Below are 20,905 nucleotides of genomic sequence, written 5' to 3'. Positions count from 1 at the left end.
AGGGCTGTGCCCTCAGCCAGCCCAGAGCCTGGGACAGGAGCAATCCGTGCATCCAGCCCCACGATGTCCTCAGGGAGAGCAACACCCAGGGGGCTACAGGGCTCAAATCACTGCTGGCTTTACTCTGCACCTTCTCCTGCCCGAGGCCAGCAAAGGATTTGGGCCCTGCAGCCTCAGGAGCTGCTGCACAGCCCTGGGAAGAGCAGCACAGCAGCTCCTCTGCCGAGCCTCAACTGCCACACACTGATGCCATTTCCTGGGAACAAATGTTCCTTCACTGGACAGAAACAGAAGCTGAAGTAACCAAGAGATTACAGACACGAGATACGATGCAGCAGGGCTGGGATGGACCCAGGCTGCTCCTGGGACCCGTGGGGGCTGCAGGAACAGCGACAGACCCAGTGCTGGCACATCCCTGCTCCGACACAAACACAGACACTGCAGCTGCCCAGCTTAAACATGAACACAGAGCCCTCAGAGCCCCGCCAGAGCTGCTCTGGAACAGCCATGGAGCAGTCCTGGGCTGGAGCCACAGGAAAGCGCCTTTAGAAGCTTCCTATATCCTTTATTTTCCACCCAAATCCCCTCCCCTCCCCCCAAAAAAAATAATAAAGCACACAGACTGCAGACTTAAAAGTGTAACAGGGTCACAAACTCTCCTCCACCACCCCCAGCCCAGCCCCAACCACCAAGGCACGTCAGGCTCCCCCCTCTCTCCAGGCCCACCTTCACCCAATTCCCCCTCTCCCCAGTTTTGGATGGATGAAGCCAACACAAAACATTTTCCTCGCTGGGAAGCAGCAAGCAAGACAGCAAAGCTGTCCTTGCACTGACAAAAACAAACACTAACAAAGACACGCCTGCACTGCCACCCTAATGTTTCCATGGGAAATGTTACCTCCCAGCACATTCCCTGATGGACTCTGCCACCAGTTGGCCTTTGCAGAGTTGAGGTCGAATTTTGCACCCCCAGGCTCTGGCAGAGCCCCCCAGCCCTCGAGAGGGGCGTGCATTTATTCTTTGTAGGTTGTTGTTTGCTTGCCACGGGAGCCAGATCTCTGTGGAAGGCTCGCTTTGGTGCAATTCCAGCTTCCCACCAGCTCAAGCCCATCTTCTTTCCAAGCCATTATTGCCCTGAATGTGTTTGAAGAGTTCCAGCAGTGAGAGCGAACAGAGCCGTGCAACCCCCAACCCTGGGCCAGGCCCTGCTCCTCCCACCACCAGTGAGGGGCCTGACCCCTGCACAGGGTCCATGTCCACACCCAGACCCACGGCTGCTCCTCTCCTGCTGCCCCTCAGTGCTCCGAGTCCGACAGGTACGAGGGCTGAGTCCATCTCCACACCAGCATGTCCTCCCCTGCCACCCTGTGGGATTCTGTCTGGATCCGGGACTCGTTGGAGGCCAGGAAATCCACGGCTTTCTCCCACACCCGCTTCATCTTTTTTCTGCAAGGAACAGCAAGAAAATAAATGAGAATCCCAAGCTGGTTGTGCTTCCCTGCCTGCAGCAACTGTGCCTGTGGATCTGGCTGCCTCCTGCTCCCTGTGCAGGCAGGAAAAGGCATCAAACAAAGCCTGGTGTAGAGATTTCAGACCAGGGCATGGCCACACAAATCCTGCCTGGGGGGGAAGATGAGAGGCTCTGTCAGTGCCCTGAATTTCTGCCTCAATTTGTGCTGCAAAGGGACTCGATGAGCAAATCGCCCTCCCCTGTCCTGCACGCAGAGATCTCAGCCAGGGGGACACCCTGATGTTCACCCCAGCTTTGGATCCAGCAGTTCTGAGCATCTCACAGCCAGGGATGGCTCAAACAGCTGCAGTCATCCCTTGGAGGAAAAGGAGTCCTGTGTGTGATAGAGTGAGGAGGTTCAACACTTCACAGGAGGACAAAGCAACTCTGTTTAACCAAAATACAAGAAATATCCCTGCAGAGATGGAGCAAAGCAGCCCTTCAGCCCCACCTCCCACAGAGCAACGACCTCCAGCACAATTCCTGTCTGAGAAAGCACCAAACCCGACCTGAGAAAGCACCAAACCCGACCTGAGAAAGCACCAAACCCGACCACCTCACTGCAGCTCCCTTCCCAGCTGCACAGCTCAAACTGGCCCCTTTCCAGGCACGCACAATCCCTGCACAAGAGCCCCAACGCCCTGTTCAGCTCATGGGAATTGTTCTGAAGAGCTCAGCGCTGCCTGCAGAGCCAGGCAGGGCAGCTGGGAAAGGGGACAGCACCAGACACCCAGCAGATGAAGCAGAGGACACCTGATGCTCCGTGTCCAAGCAAACCAAACCCAGGTACTGCTGGACAGAACAGGGACAACGCACCTGTGGCACTGCACCAAGTGCCAGCCCCGGGGCTGTCCCACTGATCTGCACCAGCTGCAGGCCCAGCCTGAGCTGTGTCCAAGCCTTTCCCAACCCAAAGGCTCCAGCTGCAGAGCAGCTCCAGGGATGCATTTTGGAGCTGTGCTGAATCCCATCCTGCTGCTCCCGGCCCTCCTGAGTGCCCAGAGCCAGCTCACCTGCTCTGAGGTGGGATCAGGCTGTCGCGGACGTGGAAGATGCCAACGTAGGGGTAACGCTCCAAATTCCGTTCCCATTCCTTGTAGTGGTCCTGGACAACAGCTGGAGGACAGGAGGACACAGCAGTGAGGGCTCAGCCCTGCAGGGAGCAGAGCAGGGCTCCCTCAACTCCCACAGCTCCTACCTATGATCTTCTTCACCATTTCATACATGGCTTGTTCCTCCTCCTCCATCTTCCGCCAGTGATACCGGAGGTAGATCAGGATCCCCCAGAGGGTTATCAGACCTAGGAGAATAAAAGCAAAGGGAATCCAGGAACGGACAGCTGGGTACTTGCTGGATGCAGGTTTAGTTCTGACACTGGGACCAAGGCCTGCTTGGAACTGAATCCCAGTGATTCCTTTTGCTCCCCAGTGCAGCTGCACCCCAAAACTCCTTCGGTGCTTCCCACCCTGCAGCACAAGGGCAGCTGTGGATGTGGGATGAGGCGGCTGGAAGGCCCCAGCACAGAGCTGCCCTCACAAAAGAAACCTCAGCACAACCACAGGGCTCCGCTTCTGCAAATCCCAGAGGAGTCTTTGCCAGAGGCCTCCTCCCCAGGGATCACTCCAGGAGACTGTCAGGTTTCACTGCTCCATGGAGAGCTGCTGGATAGGGAAATAAAGCCTGGGGCTCCAGTGGCAGCCCAAAATGCAAGATGTGTATGGAAGCTTTAGCACTGACAATGCCCCCAGTAGGACTTCAGTGTCTGCAATAAACAGGAACTGTCCCCTGTCACCCCCTCCCTGTCAGGCTGGATTAGAAACTCCTGCAGTCACACAGCTCTCGTTATCACTTCGCTGGGTAAAACCCCTGTCTCAGCTGAGGCATGACAGACTATTCCAATAAAACCTCCAACCCTGAAATGCTACAAGTCATTATTAAAGAGGCTGGAGGACTTGGGAGCTTGGAGCAAGAAAAAAAGAAAAACTGACTCCTTTAGGAAAGTTAACACACTTACTTTGCAGCCCATAATAATGGGTACTTGAGGAATACCCAGAGAGCTCATCAGCTGCCTGATTTAAAGCAACTTTTAAGCACTCACAGCACAAGAGGAAGGCTGTGGGTCTCCTGTGCTGCCAGAACAAAGGTTAATTAGACATTAACTCATCAGCAGATTTATTTCACCTCTGTCAGGCATTTCCTATGGCTGAGGAATGTGTGATCACAGGGCTTCAGCCCTGCAGCTGAGCCCCGAGAGCCACTTACTCCAGAAGAACAGGAACAGGTTCGTGATGGCCGTGACCACGGCCCGGCGGAAGCGGCAGCCCAGCCCCATCTGGGGGTGGGCAGATTCCAGGCAGAACACTTCCTCCACGCTGGAAACCAGCTCTGACAGGTCCTTGCCTTTCAACCTGATGGGAAGAGGCAGAAAATCTCACTGAAGAGAGCAGGCTCCAACTGCAGTCTTTAATCAAGGCCAGGAGAACAACCAGACTGCGGATGCAGCAGCTCCTGCGTGGCTCCCAGGAAATGCCCCACACCCAGGCAGAGCCTCCTGCCAGAACATTTTGGGGCTGGCTGCTTAGCCAGGGATGGATGTGGCTACAGGAAGGCAGCAGGGCTGCAGCTCCCACTGGCACACTGAGTGTCCCTGCACAGCCCCTCTCGGCGTGCACAAGATTAAACCCGGAATTGGATTCCCACCTCCCAGCACGGAGATGGAAATGTTCCCTGAGTCAAAGCGACTGCTCAGCACCGGCAGTGAGAGCTGGGGCACCCAGGCTGGGAGCAGGAGCAGCTCAAACAGTGACAGAGCACCAGCACAGAGCCCTTCAGAGCCCTCAGCCCCCCAGCTGCAGCACTGCTGCTCCCAAGCCCAGGCTCTCTCCACACTGAGCCATTCCCAGAGCTCACAGGCATCGAGGGATCCAAGGGACAGCCAGCACATCCAGGGGCACTGGAGCAAAGGGGATTGTGTATTTTTAAGCTCCTAATTCTGTCTGCACTGAACAGCCCATCAGACAATGAGGTTTGCTCAATTTACAGGTGCTCGGCTCACGAACTGCTGAGAGCTCGCCCCAGTCCCGGGCTCTGCAGGGGCTGCAGACACACGGTTGTTTCCCAACCCTCATCTTATTTACAATCCAAATTCCACGGAAATACTTAAAACATGCAGCAAAATCACCCAGTGCAAAGCTCATTTTCAGTCCTGCATCTCAGACTAGCAACTAAAAAAATCATCTCATGTAGCTAAAAATGCCAGGGGCAGGGTTTTGGGGATGCTGCCACGCTGGCTCCAGGGAAGAGGAGCTGTTTGGGGACCAGCCAGCAGAGCTGCTAATTAAGAAAATAAAAAGTGGGAGGGTATTGTATCCCACAGCTTCTGACTGGAAATATGCTGGAGTATAAAAATACAGAATTTGAAAACTCTGCATCCCAGCCCACCTACAAATCCAGCCCTGCCCCTAAGAAAGCCACGTCCTGGGAATTTGCATGGCCCAGGAATCAAAGCAACAGATGCTGTCTGATCCGTGGATCACTGCAGCAGCTGCAGGAATATTTAAGAGCAAATGGAGCAGTGGGAATTCCTACAAGCCTTGCCCACCAACCCCAGCACCACGACTGCTGCAATTCACTTAATCAGAGACACATTTAGCAACGTGAAAATGCAAACAACTGTTAAGGCTTTGGAATTAGCACAGACTGGAGGCAGCCCACGCTTCCCAGAGGAAGGTGACGATGGCTGCTGACTCTGGGTAGCACTCTTTCCTTAGGTTATGGACTGCATGTTGTGGTTTTTCCCTGAAAACCCAGTAGTGCTGCCATTTCTCATGGATGGAGCCTGTTGGCTGAGAAATGCCCCCTCAGTGACCACATCCCGCTGTCAGACCATCCAGTCAGGAGGAATTTCTCCATGGAAAGGGTGGTCGGGCATTGGAAGGGGCTGCCAAGGGAGGTGGTGGGGTTCCCAGCCCTGGAAGTGCTCACTTGGATGTGGCACTCAAGGCTCTGGGCTGGTTGTCCAGGTGGGGATCAGTCACAGGCTGGACTTGGTGATCCCGGAGGGATTTTCCAGCCTCAGTAATTCTGGGATTTAGTGTGCACTGGGTGCTCTGCTGGAGACACAACTGACACTAAAGGTATCATTCAGCATCCCCTTCCCTCTCCTCCTCCTCAGGACTTGCTCCAGAGGGTCCCAAAGCGTGGCTGACACCCCCCACTGCACAGAGGGCTTTGCTGGCCAGTGAACCCTCTGGTCCACGGATGCAGCTCCACCCACGCACAAATGTACTGGAGAGAGGTTATCCTGGGAAAAGTGACCACGTGGGCAAGTTTAAGAAGAGCTGTAGGCACAGGACCCTGGGCAGGACACCAGGACCACCCCACAGGAGGCACAACACAACCACTGATGACCACAAGCAGCCCTGACCTCCCACTTCCACCTCATCTGCAGCACATCCCTGGACACGGCATCCCACAGCCAGGGCTGGGAATCAGACTCCTGGAGGGAGCTCAGTTCCCATCTTGCTGCAGGGCTGTACTTTTCCTTTGGAAGTTTGCCCAGCGAGCTCTGAGATGTAAAGGGCACCACTGACCTTGTCAAATTCCACCCCAGCCAACACCCAGACCCCCAACTTTGACACAGTGGGCTCCTGCTCACCCAGTTCCCAAATCCTTGCTGCTGTTCAGTATCAGCAGATCCCCAACTTTGACTCAGAGGGTTTCTGCTCACCTAATTCCCAAATCCTTGTTGCTGTTCAGTATCCAGTGCAGGGCAGCTTCAAACTTCTGTGAGGAACTGCCAGTTACATTCTGTGCAAAGGAAGCCGTAAGAAGATTAGTCCTCCATTCATTTAAAATACTGCCCAACATCATTTCATTACAGCAGTGGGAGAACTCATTCCATAGGGTCTGTCCCCAGGTTAATTCTTATCGGGATTCTGCAAACTGGAGGGAGGAGAACTAAGCCTGAAGGTCTGCCTGGCCTGAAGTCTTCTGACTGGGGAGATGATGCATGAAGCACTCTGTGAAATAACACCATCCCAGACTGTTAGGGCTAACCACTAAATACAACATAATCTTACTGACAGGTTACCAGCAAAGAAATGGAATGCTGGATCAGAGCAGTCTGTCTCCTGACACTCTGCAGCAGAGAAAAATCCTTCTTCTGCCCAGCCCTCAGTTCAGGGAAATTTCTGGTTTTGCAAGACTGATGGCTCCAGTGAAACAACAAACCATTAAGATTTACAGGGAGTGAATCAGAGATGGAGGAGAAAATGATTTTCAAAAGAACTGCTGAGAACAGGACTGGCCAAAGGGGAAGTGAGAGATATGGGAGAGAATCAAAGCAGGATGAGGAAGTAAAATGGATGGTAAATTGTTTCAGTGTCTATTATTTATTGCTTTATAAGAGACTAAGCACTGGGTTATAACAAAGCTGCTCAGAGCCCACTCACCAGCACGTGTTCCTTCACCTCACTAACCCAAATGCATTTGCTTTTTAGGTTCTCGGGGTTTCCACATTCAAAATTACCTGGTAAGAAAAGTCAAACAGAGAAATCATGTTGGTAAAAAAGCCCTTGAACAGCTCAGAACCAAGCCCTGAATGTACACCAACAAATGCTCTCCTTTCCAATCAGCCCCAGCCCTGAGCAAAATGATTCCAGGCTGAGATTTATATTGCAGGCAGATCAGATTATGACTATTAATAAAACGCTCAGCCACTGCATGGAGGTTGGATAAGGGCAATCAAACCTCTCACTTCAGAGCTGCTGCTGGATAAGGGCAATCAAACCCGACACTTCAGAGCTGCTGAACACACAATGAGGGGGAAAGTATTGCTCCTGCCCCTTGCAGAGCACAGAAGTACAGCTGCCACCAGGTATCAGGTGTGGAGCTAATGATCAGTGTTCAAAATGCCTCCAAGGAGCTGAAATCACAGCTCTGCCTCTAACCCAGGCAGAGAAATGCTGGCAAGGCACTAAATCCTCTAGATCTTGCCTCACCAAGTTGACTAAACAAATGTGCTAAGTAAATCTGGTGGAAATCCAAAGTCAGATTTGAAAAGATTTAGTTCTGTGCAGCTTCAGTATCCAAAGGCTTCAGCCTCGAGGTCCAAAATGCAGAAAATGGAACTGAAACCTTTTTACTGATTACCACTGCTGTGAATCTTGCTGAACAAGTCCCTACTCATACAGTGGATTTCTAGCAGCCTCCTCCATCCCAAAATACCAGTGATGAGCTGGATTTACTGCTGGAGTAGGGACTGTGCTGGGTCAGCTCCTCAGCTCAGAGAGCCTAAACCACTCTGTGCTGAGGAAAGGGAGAGGCACTCACACATCAGCTCCCACATTTCAGCAGAAATGTGAATTTCTTAGGTCACTTTATGTGTAAGAACGCATCAGTTTACACTTCCTGGCTCTGTCTTGAGGACAATTTCAAGCTGCTGGTAAGAAAAGAATAAATAACAAACCCAACCAATCTTACCTCAGATTCCCAACACATCAAGTACAAACAAAGCCCACTCACCCAGGCAGGGTGATGGGAGTGCATTAGCCAAGCACCACTCAGAATTAAAATAAACCCCCCTTTCCCTGTTCTCTATTCCCTGCCTGCCTCAGAGCTCCCAAAAGGGAACTGCTTGTTCCACAAAGCAGCCCAGAGTGGGACAGAAGCGAGCAGGAGCTGGGAGAGGCAGCAGGGGTGGGGATGCAGCAGCACTCACCTGCCTGCACGGACAGGTAACTGTAGAGCTCGTGCAGCACAGCCATGGTCACGTCCTTCTGCTTGGCCTGGCAGAACTGCAGGGCACACACAGGGACACAGATCAACAGTGGCAGGGGACACTGGGATTGCAGGCCCAGACATCAGCCAGAACCACGGCACTGGAGTCTGGCTCGGTCCTGCACCACCAGCTCCAACCAAATCACCCGAGCAGAGGAACATTCCAGGCACAAGTGACCCCGTGCATCCTCTGCAAGTCCCTGCCCAGAGGAACTGGTTGAGTTTTAAGGTCCCTTCCAACCCAAACCAGTCTGGGATTCTATAAAGTGCCACCAACCCCCAGCCCAGCCTGCAGCACCAGCCTCAGAGCCACCATGGATGGATCCATCACCTCTAGAACATCCCACAGGACACCAGAACTCAGAATCCAACATGAAACCTTCTCCCTCCTAATCACGGAATGTTTGGCTTGGAAGGGACCTTAAAGCTCACCCAGTTCCACTCCTAACACTTTCCCCTATCCCAGGTTGCTCCAAGCAAGTCCAACCTGGCCTTGGGCACTTCCAGGGATGGGGCAGCCCCAGGTTTCCCAATAATCCATCCTCACAGAGGGAGCAGGGCTATGCAGCCATGGTGGGGCTCAGGGAATTAGCTGGATTAAATCTTGTACTGTTAAAGCTGAAAACAGCTTTATTGCAAACCAATACCACCTCTGGTACAACTGTTAAAAAGAAATTGATTCACATAATTGGGAATTTAAATTTTTATCTTTCAGAGTCTCACACACACTCCTAACTTAATCTGGCCCATTAATTCCAACTCATCAAGTCCCAATTTTTCTGTAAAACGATAGAACTGATCATTTTACAGTGATACTGTTACGGGTGGAATAGAATACCTGGAATAATCACTGTTCTGTGAGAGCTCACAAGATTGAAGATAAATAAATAAATGCTTACATCATCCGTGCTTTTGTCACAATCCACAGGCAAGAGATTAACTAGGAGAGAGAAGAGGCTGAAGTTAGCTGGCTGCAAACAAGAGCTTTGATCAAGAAAATATTTATCTTTTTAAAAGCAGGCTCGACTTAAAGCCTGGTTCTGCCGTTGTTAATCTCCCCCTGGCAGCACCTTGAGATGCAAACGGCCCCTCCAGGAGCTGCTTTGGGAGCAGCCCTGAGGAAAAACACACAAATGATGCAGGTGATGAATGTGTTCAGCTGGGGAGTGGAAACTGGGGCTGGATGTTTTGACAGCTCCTGTTTGAGAAGCTTCACGCTGATCTTTACACTCCAGTGCTGCCTCTAGCTGCCCACCAGGGTCACCTGAAATGTCCCAGCACAGACAGGGAGGGAAATGAACCCTCCTGGAGGGCTGAGTGCAGCTGGAACTCTAGGCTCTGCAGGGCTTGAACAGCTCCCTGCACCTGCAGAGCCTCCCAGAGCTGCCACAGGGCCGGCACAATCCTGAGCAACATTCCTGCCTCCAGAACTCCAGTCACAGCTGAAATCCAGTGACACTGGGCAGTTTCATCCTGGCTTTGGGAATGCAGCAGCTTTCCCAGCCCACACCAAGGGCACAGTGTGCCCAGGCTCAGTACCAGCACCTTCCCAAAACAGCCTCCAAACCCTTCTTTGTTCAGCTCAAAGCCTGAAATGTCCCAATTTCCAGCTGCTCCAGCTGGGGAACTCTGCTTTAAAAACCAGCTGCTGGGGTGCTGGGGAAACTCCTTTTCATTTCTCATGGAAGAGACAGACACACTGTGCCACACCTGAAGTGCTGAACTGATCGGCTGCACTTCCCCCTTGGACTGAATAAAGGCTGGGAAGGGCCGTGCTGGCAGAGGGAACATCAAAAACACACTCCAGGTACTACACAGACATTGTGTCACATCATAAAATCCATCCTTGGCCCAGCAGGCATCCATAAAATCCATCCTTGGCCTAGCAGGAATGGCATGCCACATAAACCCTGCAGTTTTGAGGGACTGAAGGCCAAACCCGTTTGGAAAAAGCCAACTTTCGATTTGCTTTCCATGACTAACAAGGCTTCCCATGGGAAGGGGGAGATGGGAAGAGGGACAGAAGCAGAGATGTCAGATTATGGCAACGAGGATGATAAATGTGATGGCGCTGGAAGCAATAAAGGGAAAGCAGAAAGAAAGGTGAGGAATGAAATTTAAATCAGAATTAAACCAGTGCACGTACAGCTCTCCTCTCTCCTGTCCAGCCAGCCTGACCCAACCATCTTCACCACGAGGATGCCCAGAAAAATCAGCAGCAGCACCAAGCTGGCGAGGCAGAGGAACTGGGACAGGTAATACTCCAGGCCTTTCCCCTTCCCCTCCGGCTGCTGCCTCGGGGCTGAGCGCAGCAGGGCCGTGCGTGGCGTCACTCCGTGCCCCCCATCGCTGGCTGCCCGCCACGGGAAGCGCCGGATCAGCCCCCCAGCCCGGCTGCTGGCATCCCGCTCCACCTCCTTCCCCACGCTGGCAGCCAGTTCCTCCTTCCCTCTCCTGAAAAGGCTGCTGAACCTCCCGGGAGCCGCTGAGGAGCCCCACTGGGTGCTGGGGGTCACCTCGCTCTCCCGTCTCCACCAGCTGCTGGAGGAGAGCCCCCTTCTCTCCCCCGCTGTGTCCCAGGCAGCCCGGGCGCTCTGCACCCCAACTGCCCCTCCTGATGTCCCCCAATGGCTCCTGGACTGCTCCTCGCTGGGAAGGGGTTTGGAGCCTGCCGAGGAGCTCCAGTAGGGTGTGGAGCTCAGCCCCCCAGCCCCATCCAACCCCAAGCCAGCCCGGCTGCCGAGTCCCCCACTCCTCTCTGCTGAGGGGCTCCACTGGGATGCGGAGTTTGACCCCCGAAACCTGTCCAGGGTTGGTCTGAGGCCACTGCTGAGCCCCCCACTCCTCTCTGAGGCGCCCCACTGCAGTGAGGAGCCCCGAAACCCATCCAGGGTGGCCCCCAGCCCCTGGCTGAGCCCCCGGCCGCTCTCTGCAGATGTCTCCCAGTGGGGCGCAGAGCTCGGCCCCGCGGCCCTGTCCACCCCAAGGCCCCCAAGGCCCCCGCTCCTCTCTATGGACGTGTCCCACTGCGAAGGGGAACTGAACCCCCCGTGCCCAGACAGGGACGCCCCCAACGCACCCCCACCTCTCTCCACAGTCGTCCCCCACTGCTCCGAGGGGCTCAACCTGCCGAGGCTGTCTCGGGACAGGCCGCCCTCAGCCCTGACGCCTCCGCCCCGGCCCGGCGGGGACCCCCGGGGGTCCCCCCAGGTCTGCCCGCCGCTCTCCCCGGACGTCCCCCAGCGGGACGCGGGCGGCCGCCCCACTTCCTCTTCCTCCTCCTCCTCCTCTTCCTCCTCCTCACTCTCAAGGGCGGCCCCGCCGGTGCCGCGGGTGAAGCCGGAGCGCTGCCGCGAGGGCGAGGCCTGCGGCGGCCCTGCGGAGGAGCGGCCCGGGCTGGGCGGCGCGGTGCGGCCGCTGCGCCGGGCCGCCGCCACCTCGGCCCGCAGGCAGCCCAGCTTCTTGATGTAGACCTTGCGGGTGGTGGCGGTGATGGGCCCCGGGCGGTAGCCGAGCGCCAGCAGCTCCTTGCGGAGCTCCGCGTCCGTCAGCTCCGCCATGGCCGCGCCAGGCCCCGCCGGAAGCGCCCCGCGGGCGGGAAGCGACGCCGCCATCTTGGGAGGGGCCCGGCGCGCCCCTGGCGCCGCCATGTTGGGAAGGGCACGGGTCGTACGGGGAAAGGGCGCGGGGGCGGGCGCCATGTTGAGAAGGTCAGGGGAGGTGAGGGTGCCCTGTCCCGCCGTGTCCTGAGGGAGCAGCCGCTCCCGCCCCGCGCTGATCCCTCAGGACCGGGGAAAAGGGGGAGAAATGGGGCAAGCAAAAGGTGAAAGCTGCCTCAGCTGCAGGGCGAGCCGGTGTTGATGGTGGGTTGTCCTCCATCGCTGCGTGGGCTGCTCCTCGAGCAGCGTCCGCCTCGCTTTCCCCGATGTTCTGACACATTTAGGGCCGTTCTCCCAAAAAACTTCCCTTTCCCAGCCACCTGCCACCCCCACACGCGTTTCCCTCATTGCTGCCCAGTTGCTGAGCTCTGCCAGAACCTCAGGCAGGACCAGGATCCAGATCCATGAAATATTTCCTGGGAAGGGGGGTCTCTCCACACCCCACACCTAAAACAGCAAACCCAAGCCTTGACTTGTAAATTTATTTTGGCACGGCTGTGATGAACAGTAATTGCTTTTTCCTGCCTCCGCCACTGAAGAAAGTGATGAAAGTGGTTGAAATACGGTGGCGTAATGTTGGAATTTAATTAAAGGTAATGGAACAGCGGTGCTGAAGGTGCTGGGGGCCAGCTGCGTGTCACGGGTTTGGTGACGGATGTGTGGCAGCGGAGTGGGGACACACCGTGGTCCCTCGGGAATGGCACCTGTGGGGAGAGGGAGGCTCTGGAGGAGCACAAGGCTGAAAGAGCTGAGCTGTGCCTTCCTGACATCCATCACAGAATCCCAGAGCCGGTGAGAGTGGGGAATACCTCCAAGGCCATCGAGTCCAACCTGTGACGCATCCCCACCTTGTCACCAGCCCAGTGCCACGTCCTGTCTTCCTTGGACACCTCCGGGGATGGGGACTCCAAACCTCCCTGAGCAGCTCCTTGCAATGTTAACAACTCTTTCCATGGAGAAATTCCTCCTGATGTCCTGACCCTCTCCTGGCACAGCTTGAGGATATATCCTCCTGTCCTGTCACTAATCCTTCTTTCAGGAATCCTCTTCCTTATCTGGTCCCTAAAGCTCTCCTCACTCTTCCCAATTTATCCAAGAAAGCAGCAACAAGATGCTGAGATTTGTTTGTCTGGTTGGCAACAGCAAATACCTCATCAGCAGAGGCCAGGGAGCCCATTAAAAGAGTGAACTCAGCTGTGCTGGGAAGTGTGAACGCGCTAAGCTGAGCCTCCTCTGTGCTCCACTGCCAGCTCATGATGTGGAGAGGGGTCTAATGTAAATAAAAAATTCCAATTTGCTCCCATCACACGGATCCTGTGAGCTCACAGCTCTCACTTTGCAGAAGCTCTGCCTGGACATGCAGATGCATGCTGGCTGAGCTGATGCAAACCCAGGAATTGCATGAACTCACCTTGCTCTGGAGAAAACAGCAAAAAAAGCCCAAACCCATCCTTTCAACTTGTGATTCTGTCAGTCAGGGAAATTACCCCAGGCCCAGCAACCTCATTGCACAATCTCTGGAGAGGAGGACATGGGATTGGTGCTGGACAACAGGAGGATGGGGGAAAAGCTGTGATTCCTTCTCAGAAGGAGGTTGGCAGCGCCAAAGCTCAGCAGGATCAGGTGCTTCTTCTTTATGGAGAGAAATCCATGACCCCTTTCCCTTCCTCCCTGTGGGAGAATCCCTGCCTTCCCTGGAAGGCATCTGGACTCCACAGGGAAGGCAGCAGGAGCAGACGTGTCAGACCCTGTATCCCCATGGGCAATCTTTGTTCCCATTCCCTGCCCACAGTGCCAAGGCTGAATGTGACAGTGGATTTTCTATTTTTGCAGCCCCTTCATCATCATCCTCGTGGCTCTGGGAGCACCAAGTGGTGCCGAGGCTGCAGATGGGCTCAGAAAAAAGCATTTCTTGGCTGGAAACACCCGGAGCTGGCTGTGGGAAGCTGGGACAGCACGGAGGGACAGCCTCCACTTTCCCTGCGAGCCCAGAAGCTGCCTCAGAGCTGCTGGCAGTGGCTCAGATGCCAGAGGAGCAGACGCGCCGCGCCGGCTGCTCCGGCTCTGGCAGTGTGGGGACAGGACTGGTGTGAGCAGAGCCCTGGGAATGGATCCGTGCCGGAGCAGGGAATGGCTGCACCCCAAACCCCGCAGCTGAACCCTTCCACCGCTGACTGATGGGCTGCTGAAACCCCACGTCCCCACCCACCTCCTTATCCGTGGCTTTTGGGTGACAGCCCTGCACATGGCACCGGGAGAGGTGTCAGGGCTTTCTTGGAGCCGACTGTGCCCATTTGTCACCCTGTCACTCCCAGGTGTGACCCAAGAGCCCCCATCTGCCCGCCCGTCCTGGGCCTGCTCAGTGCCTTAGGAAGTCAGAGGTGATTCCACTCCCTTCCTTCCTCTTTCCCTGCCTCTTTCCCCCAGCAGTTGGGCTGCTCATCCCACCAGGAAATTCTTGTTTTGTTTCTGGAGCAGCAGATTCTTCCTACCTGCCTGCAGGTGTGAGCTGGGTGCTGCTGGCTGCCAATGCACCTTCCAGGGCAGGGGGAAAATGGATCTATCCTGAAACCTGGAGACCACTTCCTTCTTATCCAGAGCCAGAGCCCTGACAGCCTGGGTGAGGGGGCTACTTGGGGTCTCTCCTCTCTTTCCAGTGGAAAAGTTTCTGCTTCTCCTGCTCAGGCCCCTAAGGGTGGAAGGAATTTACTCCCAAAAGCTGAAGGTGTACTTTGCTGCCTGTTTGGACAACACAGTTGGTGCTGCAGGACAGGACAGGGGTTCCTGTGGTCTCTGTCACAACCTGCCCTTACATCCCGAGCTCCTTTATAGCTGGGACAACTGGGAAGAGCCACTGGAAGAATCCATGGCCAGGGTCAAAGCCAGCCCCTGCTTCTGCAGCTTGTCTGGGTCCATGAGTAAGAGCAGAGGGAGATCTCCCAGATCTCCCTGCAGAGTCCCACACTGGATCTCCCCCTGGAATTTTCCACAGCGTCAGCCCCACCACCACCCCAGTGGGAAAGGGTCCAGGAAGCAAATCCAAGAGGCTCATGTTCACTTTCTTGCCATCACTGGGAAACTTTCCTTCCTGGGTGGCACAGGGGAGCTGTCGGCCTGGAAAATGACAGAAATGAAGGAGCTGGGAACAGGGCACACTGAAGGGACAGCTCTGGCCCACGCTGGAGCTTTTGGAGGGGGTTTGGGAGCAGTTTGCCCCTCAAGGGGGAATTATCCTTGTTTTCATGAAGCAGAATCAAACCTGGAGTAAAGGTTTGGTTATCTCTGAAGTAACAAGGCAAGAGGTGCCCTCTGAAGCAAACAAGCCTCTGCACACTGGTGTAAATGTGCCACAGCTCCTCGGGTGATTCCCATGCCAGCTCTTCCATGGATATCACCCCTCTGCAGACTGAGCTCCTGCAGCCCAGGCTGCTCTCACTCCCAGCCTAATGGAATGTGTTATTTCCCATCTCCTTCCCACTCAGAGTCATTACAGTGATTCCACAGCTCACACTGCCTCAACAATACTGGGAGCTTTCTGGAGCTGAACAGTCCCTGGACAAGGAGTGTGCCTTTGAATCAAACATTAGAGCTGTAATCTACTCCATGCTGTCTGTTCCATTATCCCTTGGGAGCTTTCTCCTCTCCCGAGGGCTGCTTACGGCAGAGTGCTCCGAGGGGTGTTGTTCCAGCACAAACAGAGCTCTTGGAATGAGCTCAGCGAGAACAGAACTCGTGTTAGGTTGGGAGGATAAAATTGGATTGGAATTGGATATATTCACGTACATACCATTGATCTCATCCACCCGTACTTTACATATGTTGGATTTCCTGCTGCCAGCAGAGAGGAGTAGTTCTCAGATAAGCCAAAGGTATGGAAATGGAGAGCAGGATGTTCAAGTGGAATTAGGGTTTCACCTCAGGGTGTGTTTGAGAGGCAGGAGAAAGGGCAGAGTTTGGTGCTGTTCCCTCACACTGTGCCTGGCACAGCTGTTCCTCACCGTGCTGGTGGATTTATAGCAGCAGGCTGATAGGAGAGGTTTGGGCACAGGGAGGGGCTCCTGCATTCTCCAGCGGCGTGGGAATGTGCCAGAGTGTCCTCCTGGAGCAGGGAACTGGGTTAGGGACACCCAGGTCCCCCCTCAACACTGCTCACCTTGTGTCACCAGTTCGGCTGGGAGATCTGGTAAAGGTTTGCCTCAATGTCCCTTATTGCCAAAAATGAGGGCTAAAGCTTCCTAGTCCTCAAAGATTAATTCTTTGGGCTTTGACACACACTTTGACAGAATCCCGGAATTCCTGAGGCTGGAAAAGCCCTCCGGAATCATCGAGTCCAAGCTGTGCCCAATCCCCACCTTGTCACCAGCCCAGAGCCCTGAGTGCCACCTCCAGGCCTGCCTTGGACAGCTCCAGGGATGGGCACTCCAAACCTCCCTGGGCAGCCCCTGCCAAGGCCTGAGCGCCCTTTCCATGAGGAAATTCCTGCTGCTGTCCACCCTGAGCCTCCCCTGGCCCAGCCTGAGGCCGTTCCCTCTCCTCCTGTCCCTGTTCCCTGCGAGCAGATCCCAAATCCCCCCTGGCTGCCCCCTCCTGCCAGGGAGCTGTGCAGAGCCACAAGGTCCCCCCTGAGCTCCTTTGCTCCAGGCTGAGCCCCACCCCAGCTCCCTCAGCTTCTCCCAGGACTGACTCTCCAGACCAGTGCTCAGGAAAACAGGGATGTTGTCCAGAACCTGGAGCCTTCCCTCTCTCCTTTCCCACAGTGGGCACCCCCCATCTGTTAGAGAAGCTCGCAGGACAGAAGACACAAATCCTCCATTTAATTACGCTGCACATTTATTATCTCACCTCAGATTTTGTTAATCTCTCTCACAGATTTCATTTACATAAAGTGGAGTCTATCAGCTTGAGCAGCTCCAGCGCTTTCTCTTCTGATCCTGCAGATATCAGTCAGCTAAAGAGAAAAGAGAGAAAAGCACAAGTGTCCTTAAATCTGGCATTCAGTGTTTCCAGAGCTTTATGTGTTGTTTCCTCCTCCTCATCTCCCCGGCTGAAAGCTCAGAGGCAAACTGGGATCAGCACAGGCAGAGCAGAACAACCCCACAGGGACAGCGGGACCCCCTTTCCTGGGCTTGAACATCCCAGACAAGGCACAGGCGCAGCCTCATCCCTCAACCTGCAGGCAGGAAGAGCTGCACAACAGCCTGCCCCTGGATATTTGCTGCTGCAATTCCCACACACAATTTCCCAAAGGAAAAGGAGGATTTGCAGCAAATTGGAGTGTAATTAAGTGTCAGTGTTAAGCCCCCGTGCAGGCATTGAGGTGTTCTGAGCTGGCTGCACGTGCTGAGCTGCCTTGCAGGTACAGCTGCTGTTATAAGCTCTGCTGGAAATTGTTCCCTGGAGACTGAAGACTTTTTGGGAGGAGGAGGACGAGGAGGAGCAGGGAAGTGGCAAACAGAGCTGCTGGGAAGGGTTGTGCTGCTGCTGACAGTCAATATCAGCTCTAGGGCACAGGCAGCACCTTAGGAGGGAATAACCTTCCCAGAAGGGTGCACACGGGAGTGGTTGGGATCTGAGGGCTCCGCAAAGTGAGCAAACATGACACAAAAACCCTTCTGGAGAATATAAATATCTCTGTGCTGATGAGCTGATGAGAAGAAGGAAAGGCAGAATTCCCAAGGCAGAAATCAACCCACTGACAGTACCGTCTGGGGTGTCCTGTATCAGCTCTGCCAGCAGTTTCTCCAGGACATCTTGGTATTTTTCCAGCTGCTTTGGGGTGAGCCAAGCTCTGACAGGAAGGGCCTGCTGTGGAGGAAGCCAGAGAAGTCAGAAGAAAAAGCTGAGTGGAACAGAGGGAGGGAGGTTGGGGTGCTTTCACCCCACTTGGATCGAGTTGGTGTGGAGGGTTTAGGGTGGAATTGGAGGGAAGAGGATGATCCTCATATGGGAAAAAGCAACATTTTGAAGGCAACACACTCTTGAGTTGTTCAGAGTGCTGTTGCATAACCCGTGGGCTGGCTCAGAAATCCAGATAAAGGCACCTCCTGGCAGCAGGGACTCCAAAGAAAATGATTTCTGAACCTTCTAATCCTCCACTGTGTCGCACATCGACCCTTCCAGCCTGAGCCTGCAGAGCTCCTGCCCCAGCAAGAGCTGAGGACGAGCCATGGTCCTGCTGCAGCCTGCTGGACTTGGAGCCAGCTGTGGCTCAGATGTGCCCGAAGCAAAGAGCTCTGTTCTGGTGCTGGTCAGCTCTGGGGATGTGCTGGGTATTTCACGCTTTGAACTGGGCCTTTCTGCTGTTTAAATCCTGTTACCGAGTGTTGGTTCATCACGAGTGCGCATTAAGCTGTGCCTTGGCCAAATTCCAGCCTGGCTGGTCCTGCTGCCTGCCCCACTGGCTCTCTCCCTCTTTGGGGGGATCTGCACCCTCCTTTTGGTGGCAGAGAATGGCCGAGCTCCCCGCAGGAGTGGCTGCTCACACAGGGAAAAAGTTCCCTGTGCTCAAGTGGAAAAAGCACAATTTTCAGACTTGGCTCACCAGGTAAGTCTGCCTTTGAGGGCTTAGCCTGGCACTTAAATCCCTAAAATTGCCCATTTTCTGCTCTGTATACAGACGTTGGGCCCAAATTTTTAAATAAGGCCTCTCCAGTGCAAAGAACTGTGGGGTCAGAGGTGACACTGAGCAGGAGCTGAAGCAGAACTGGGAGTTCCTGCCTTGCACCTGGCTGGGCTTCACTGCCTGGCACAGACCAACCTCGAGCTGTTCCCATGTTCCTAAGGGAGAAGCAGTTGGGTCTCAGTGGTGACCTGGCTGCTGAACAACCAAGATAATTTATGGGGTGGAGGCAAACTTCTCTCTGATGTAACCAGGCAGGCTGGCAGAGGACATCTCTTGGACTCCCTGTCCCCTGCATGTGCTTGTGGACTTCTCGGAGTCAAGTGGCTCCACGTACCTGGAAGGTCTTGGCTGCGGTGACATCCACACCGGATTGCTCAGAGAAACCTTCCTCCTCCAGCTGCTGCAGAGGGCTCAGGGATTTCTTCTGCCCTGCCTTGTTCCTCTCCTTTTCCTGCAGCTTTGGAGCAGAGAGCAGAGGGGGCAGTTGCTGATGCAGGGTCCCAAACCTGCTCTGCACTGTCCCCACAGCCAGGAATCCACAGTGCTGGGCACAGAACCAGCGGGATGGGAGCTCTCTGCACCGCCCAGAGCCAGGCTGGAATCCTCTTGGGAAGGGCCCATCAGCTGTGGCCAGAGTGGCCTTTGGGGACTGAAATTCAACAGCGTTGGGGGCAAGGTTGGGTGATGGGGTGGGGTGTGAAGGTTGCAGTAAACAGGACCCACGTGTGGGGGGGATCTGTGCGAGGGAACCCTGTCAGCAGGACAGGGGAGCTGACAGCACTGGGACCTTACCCAGCTGTCCCCAAGAACTTGTGCTGGCTCTGTTCTGGAGCTTTGCAGGGGAGTTGAACTGAGAGAGAGAGCCCTGTGCAGAGCCCCGTGCAGAGGTCACGTTTTCCCAGCCTTTCTGCAGGTCTGTAATGTCAGCCCCTTCCCTTTTATGGGGCTAAACTTGCCTTCAGCACCCTCTGGAAAAAGCCAGAGGTGCTTTGGAATATGACAGACACAGCAGGACACGTCAAACGTGGCACAGGCCATGCTCAGCGTCCAGTGTGCGAGCACAGGAGGAGCAAGGACAGCCTTTGGGGGACAGATTTCCCCCTTGTTCACCCAGAAAACCCCCAAGTCCTGGCAGACATGGAGCTACAAGGGCTGGGGGGTACAAACACAGCCCGTGTGGGTCCCCATCCTCCTCACGGACACGGAAGGATGCCTGTGCTCCCCAGAAAAGGCAATTGTTATCCAGGGTTGGGTGTTGGAAATGGGATTTCTCCCGGTATCCACGGGCTCGGCGGTGCGGGGGAAGCTCGCTGGGGCTGTGTTTCAGAAGCTGCCGCCTGACACCTTTCAACGGTATTTGTTTCACTTCAAAAGGAAAAACGTTCTCTCGGCAAGTCCCAGAGGTGACAACCAGCCGGGGGATGGTTAATTATTTGTTACAACAAAAGAGCCATCACTGTGCTGATGGGAGGCTGCAGCTGCTCTGGAAGAATTCCAGCACCGAGGAAAGGGAAAGGCCCCCCCAGGGACTGCAGGTGACACCCCAAAGTTGTGTCAGACCTTTGGTGGAGGGGTCCAGGCTCTTGCTTTCCATCTCACACCTTAAAAATGATCTGTGTCCCCCCAAAGCCCTGGATTTTGGGAGAAGGATATCACGGTGTCTCCTGTTGATGGTGTGCACTGGCCGTTTGGGTGATGAGGGTGGGAGAAACCTCTCCTGGTTTATTCATTCCAGAGGGGTTACCTGCATTTTCTGGAAGTCGCTCTGGGTGAAGAAGGGCATAAAGCCTTGGGTCTGCTCAGCCAGCACGGACAGCAGGGACAGCAGCAGCAAACTGGCCACCACCTTCCTGGAAACCATCCTGAGAGCCTGGACAACACAGGAAAGGAGACACCGGGGCAACAGTGGAGAGGGAGGTTTGACAAGAAACGCCTTTGGCTCCGCACCAGCTGCAGTCAGCTCAGCCCCAGCCCACCAGAGGGATATTTACTCTTCCAGTTGCTCCTGAGCTGAGAATAGAAGTGCCTTGACTGACAATTCTCTTCTCAAACCTGTTTGTGTAAACAGATTTGTTCTTGAGCAACATCTCCAGAGATTTCAAGCCCAGCCCTTCAGGACTGCTCAAGCCTCCCTGAGGTCTCGAGCCTCAGCCCTGCAGCTGTGTTGGTTTAAGACCTGCACCCATCGAGAGCAAACCCATCAATCCCAGCGCCAGCACAGGACACAGAGATGCTGCAAAGAGAAAAACCTTCAGACAGCTGTTTTGTTAATTTTTGTTTTGATTTTCCTCACCACTGGAAACCTTCCTGGATGGACTGGATCTTTTAAGAAGT

At 54.7% G+C, this 20,905-nt stretch overlaps 2 protein-coding genes across 4 annotated transcripts; both read right to left on the bottom strand.

The window, feature by feature from the left end:
* Window positions 1-975: 975 nt before the first annotated feature.
* Window positions 976-11,858, bottom strand: LEMD2 (LEM domain nuclear envelope protein 2). Of its 3 annotated transcripts, none has more exons than XM_082296006.1 (9): window positions 10,437-11,858; window positions 9,190-9,230; window positions 8,232-8,307; window positions 6,964-7,040; window positions 6,240-6,319; window positions 3,773-3,918; window positions 2,709-2,810; window positions 2,524-2,626; window positions 976-1,446 (listed from the first exon to the last, which is right to left on the bottom strand). In XM_082296006.1, exons 1-9 carry the CDS (start codon window positions 11,848-11,850, stop codon window positions 1,296-1,298), a joined length of 2,190 nt encoding a protein of 729 aa, XP_082152132.1. In that variant the 5' UTR covers window positions 11,851-11,858; the 3' UTR covers window positions 976-1,295. The 3 variants fall into 3 exon arrangements, with proteins under 3 accessions (XP_082152132.1, XP_082152134.1, XP_082152133.1); XM_082296008.1 differs by having other exon boundaries at window positions 11,376-11,450; XM_082296007.1 differs by having other exon boundaries at window positions 11,370-11,424.
* A 4,913-nt stretch (window positions 11,859-16,771) lies between these two features.
* MLN (motilin) lies at window positions 16,772-20,432 on the bottom strand (the record flags this gene model as incomplete). Its single annotated transcript, XM_082295957.1, has 4 exons — window positions 16,772-16,897; window positions 17,652-17,754; window positions 18,906-19,028; window positions 20,316-20,432. The coding sequence occupies 4 exons, from the start codon at window positions 20,430-20,432 to the stop codon at window positions 16,890-16,892; spliced, it is 351 nt and encodes a 116-aa protein (XP_082152083.1). The 3' UTR covers window positions 16,772-16,889.
* Between the last annotated feature and the right edge of the window lie 473 nt (window positions 20,433-20,905).

The sequence above is a fragment of the Coloeus monedula genome (genome assembly GCF_965178545.1).
Source record: "Coloeus monedula genome assembly, chromosome: 23".
In the NCBI taxonomy this organism is placed as follows: Eukaryota; Metazoa; Chordata; class Aves; order Passeriformes; family Corvidae; genus Coloeus; species Coloeus monedula.
Note: the sequence above shows the minus strand (reverse complement) of the source record. Positions and strands in the feature narration are given on the sequence as shown.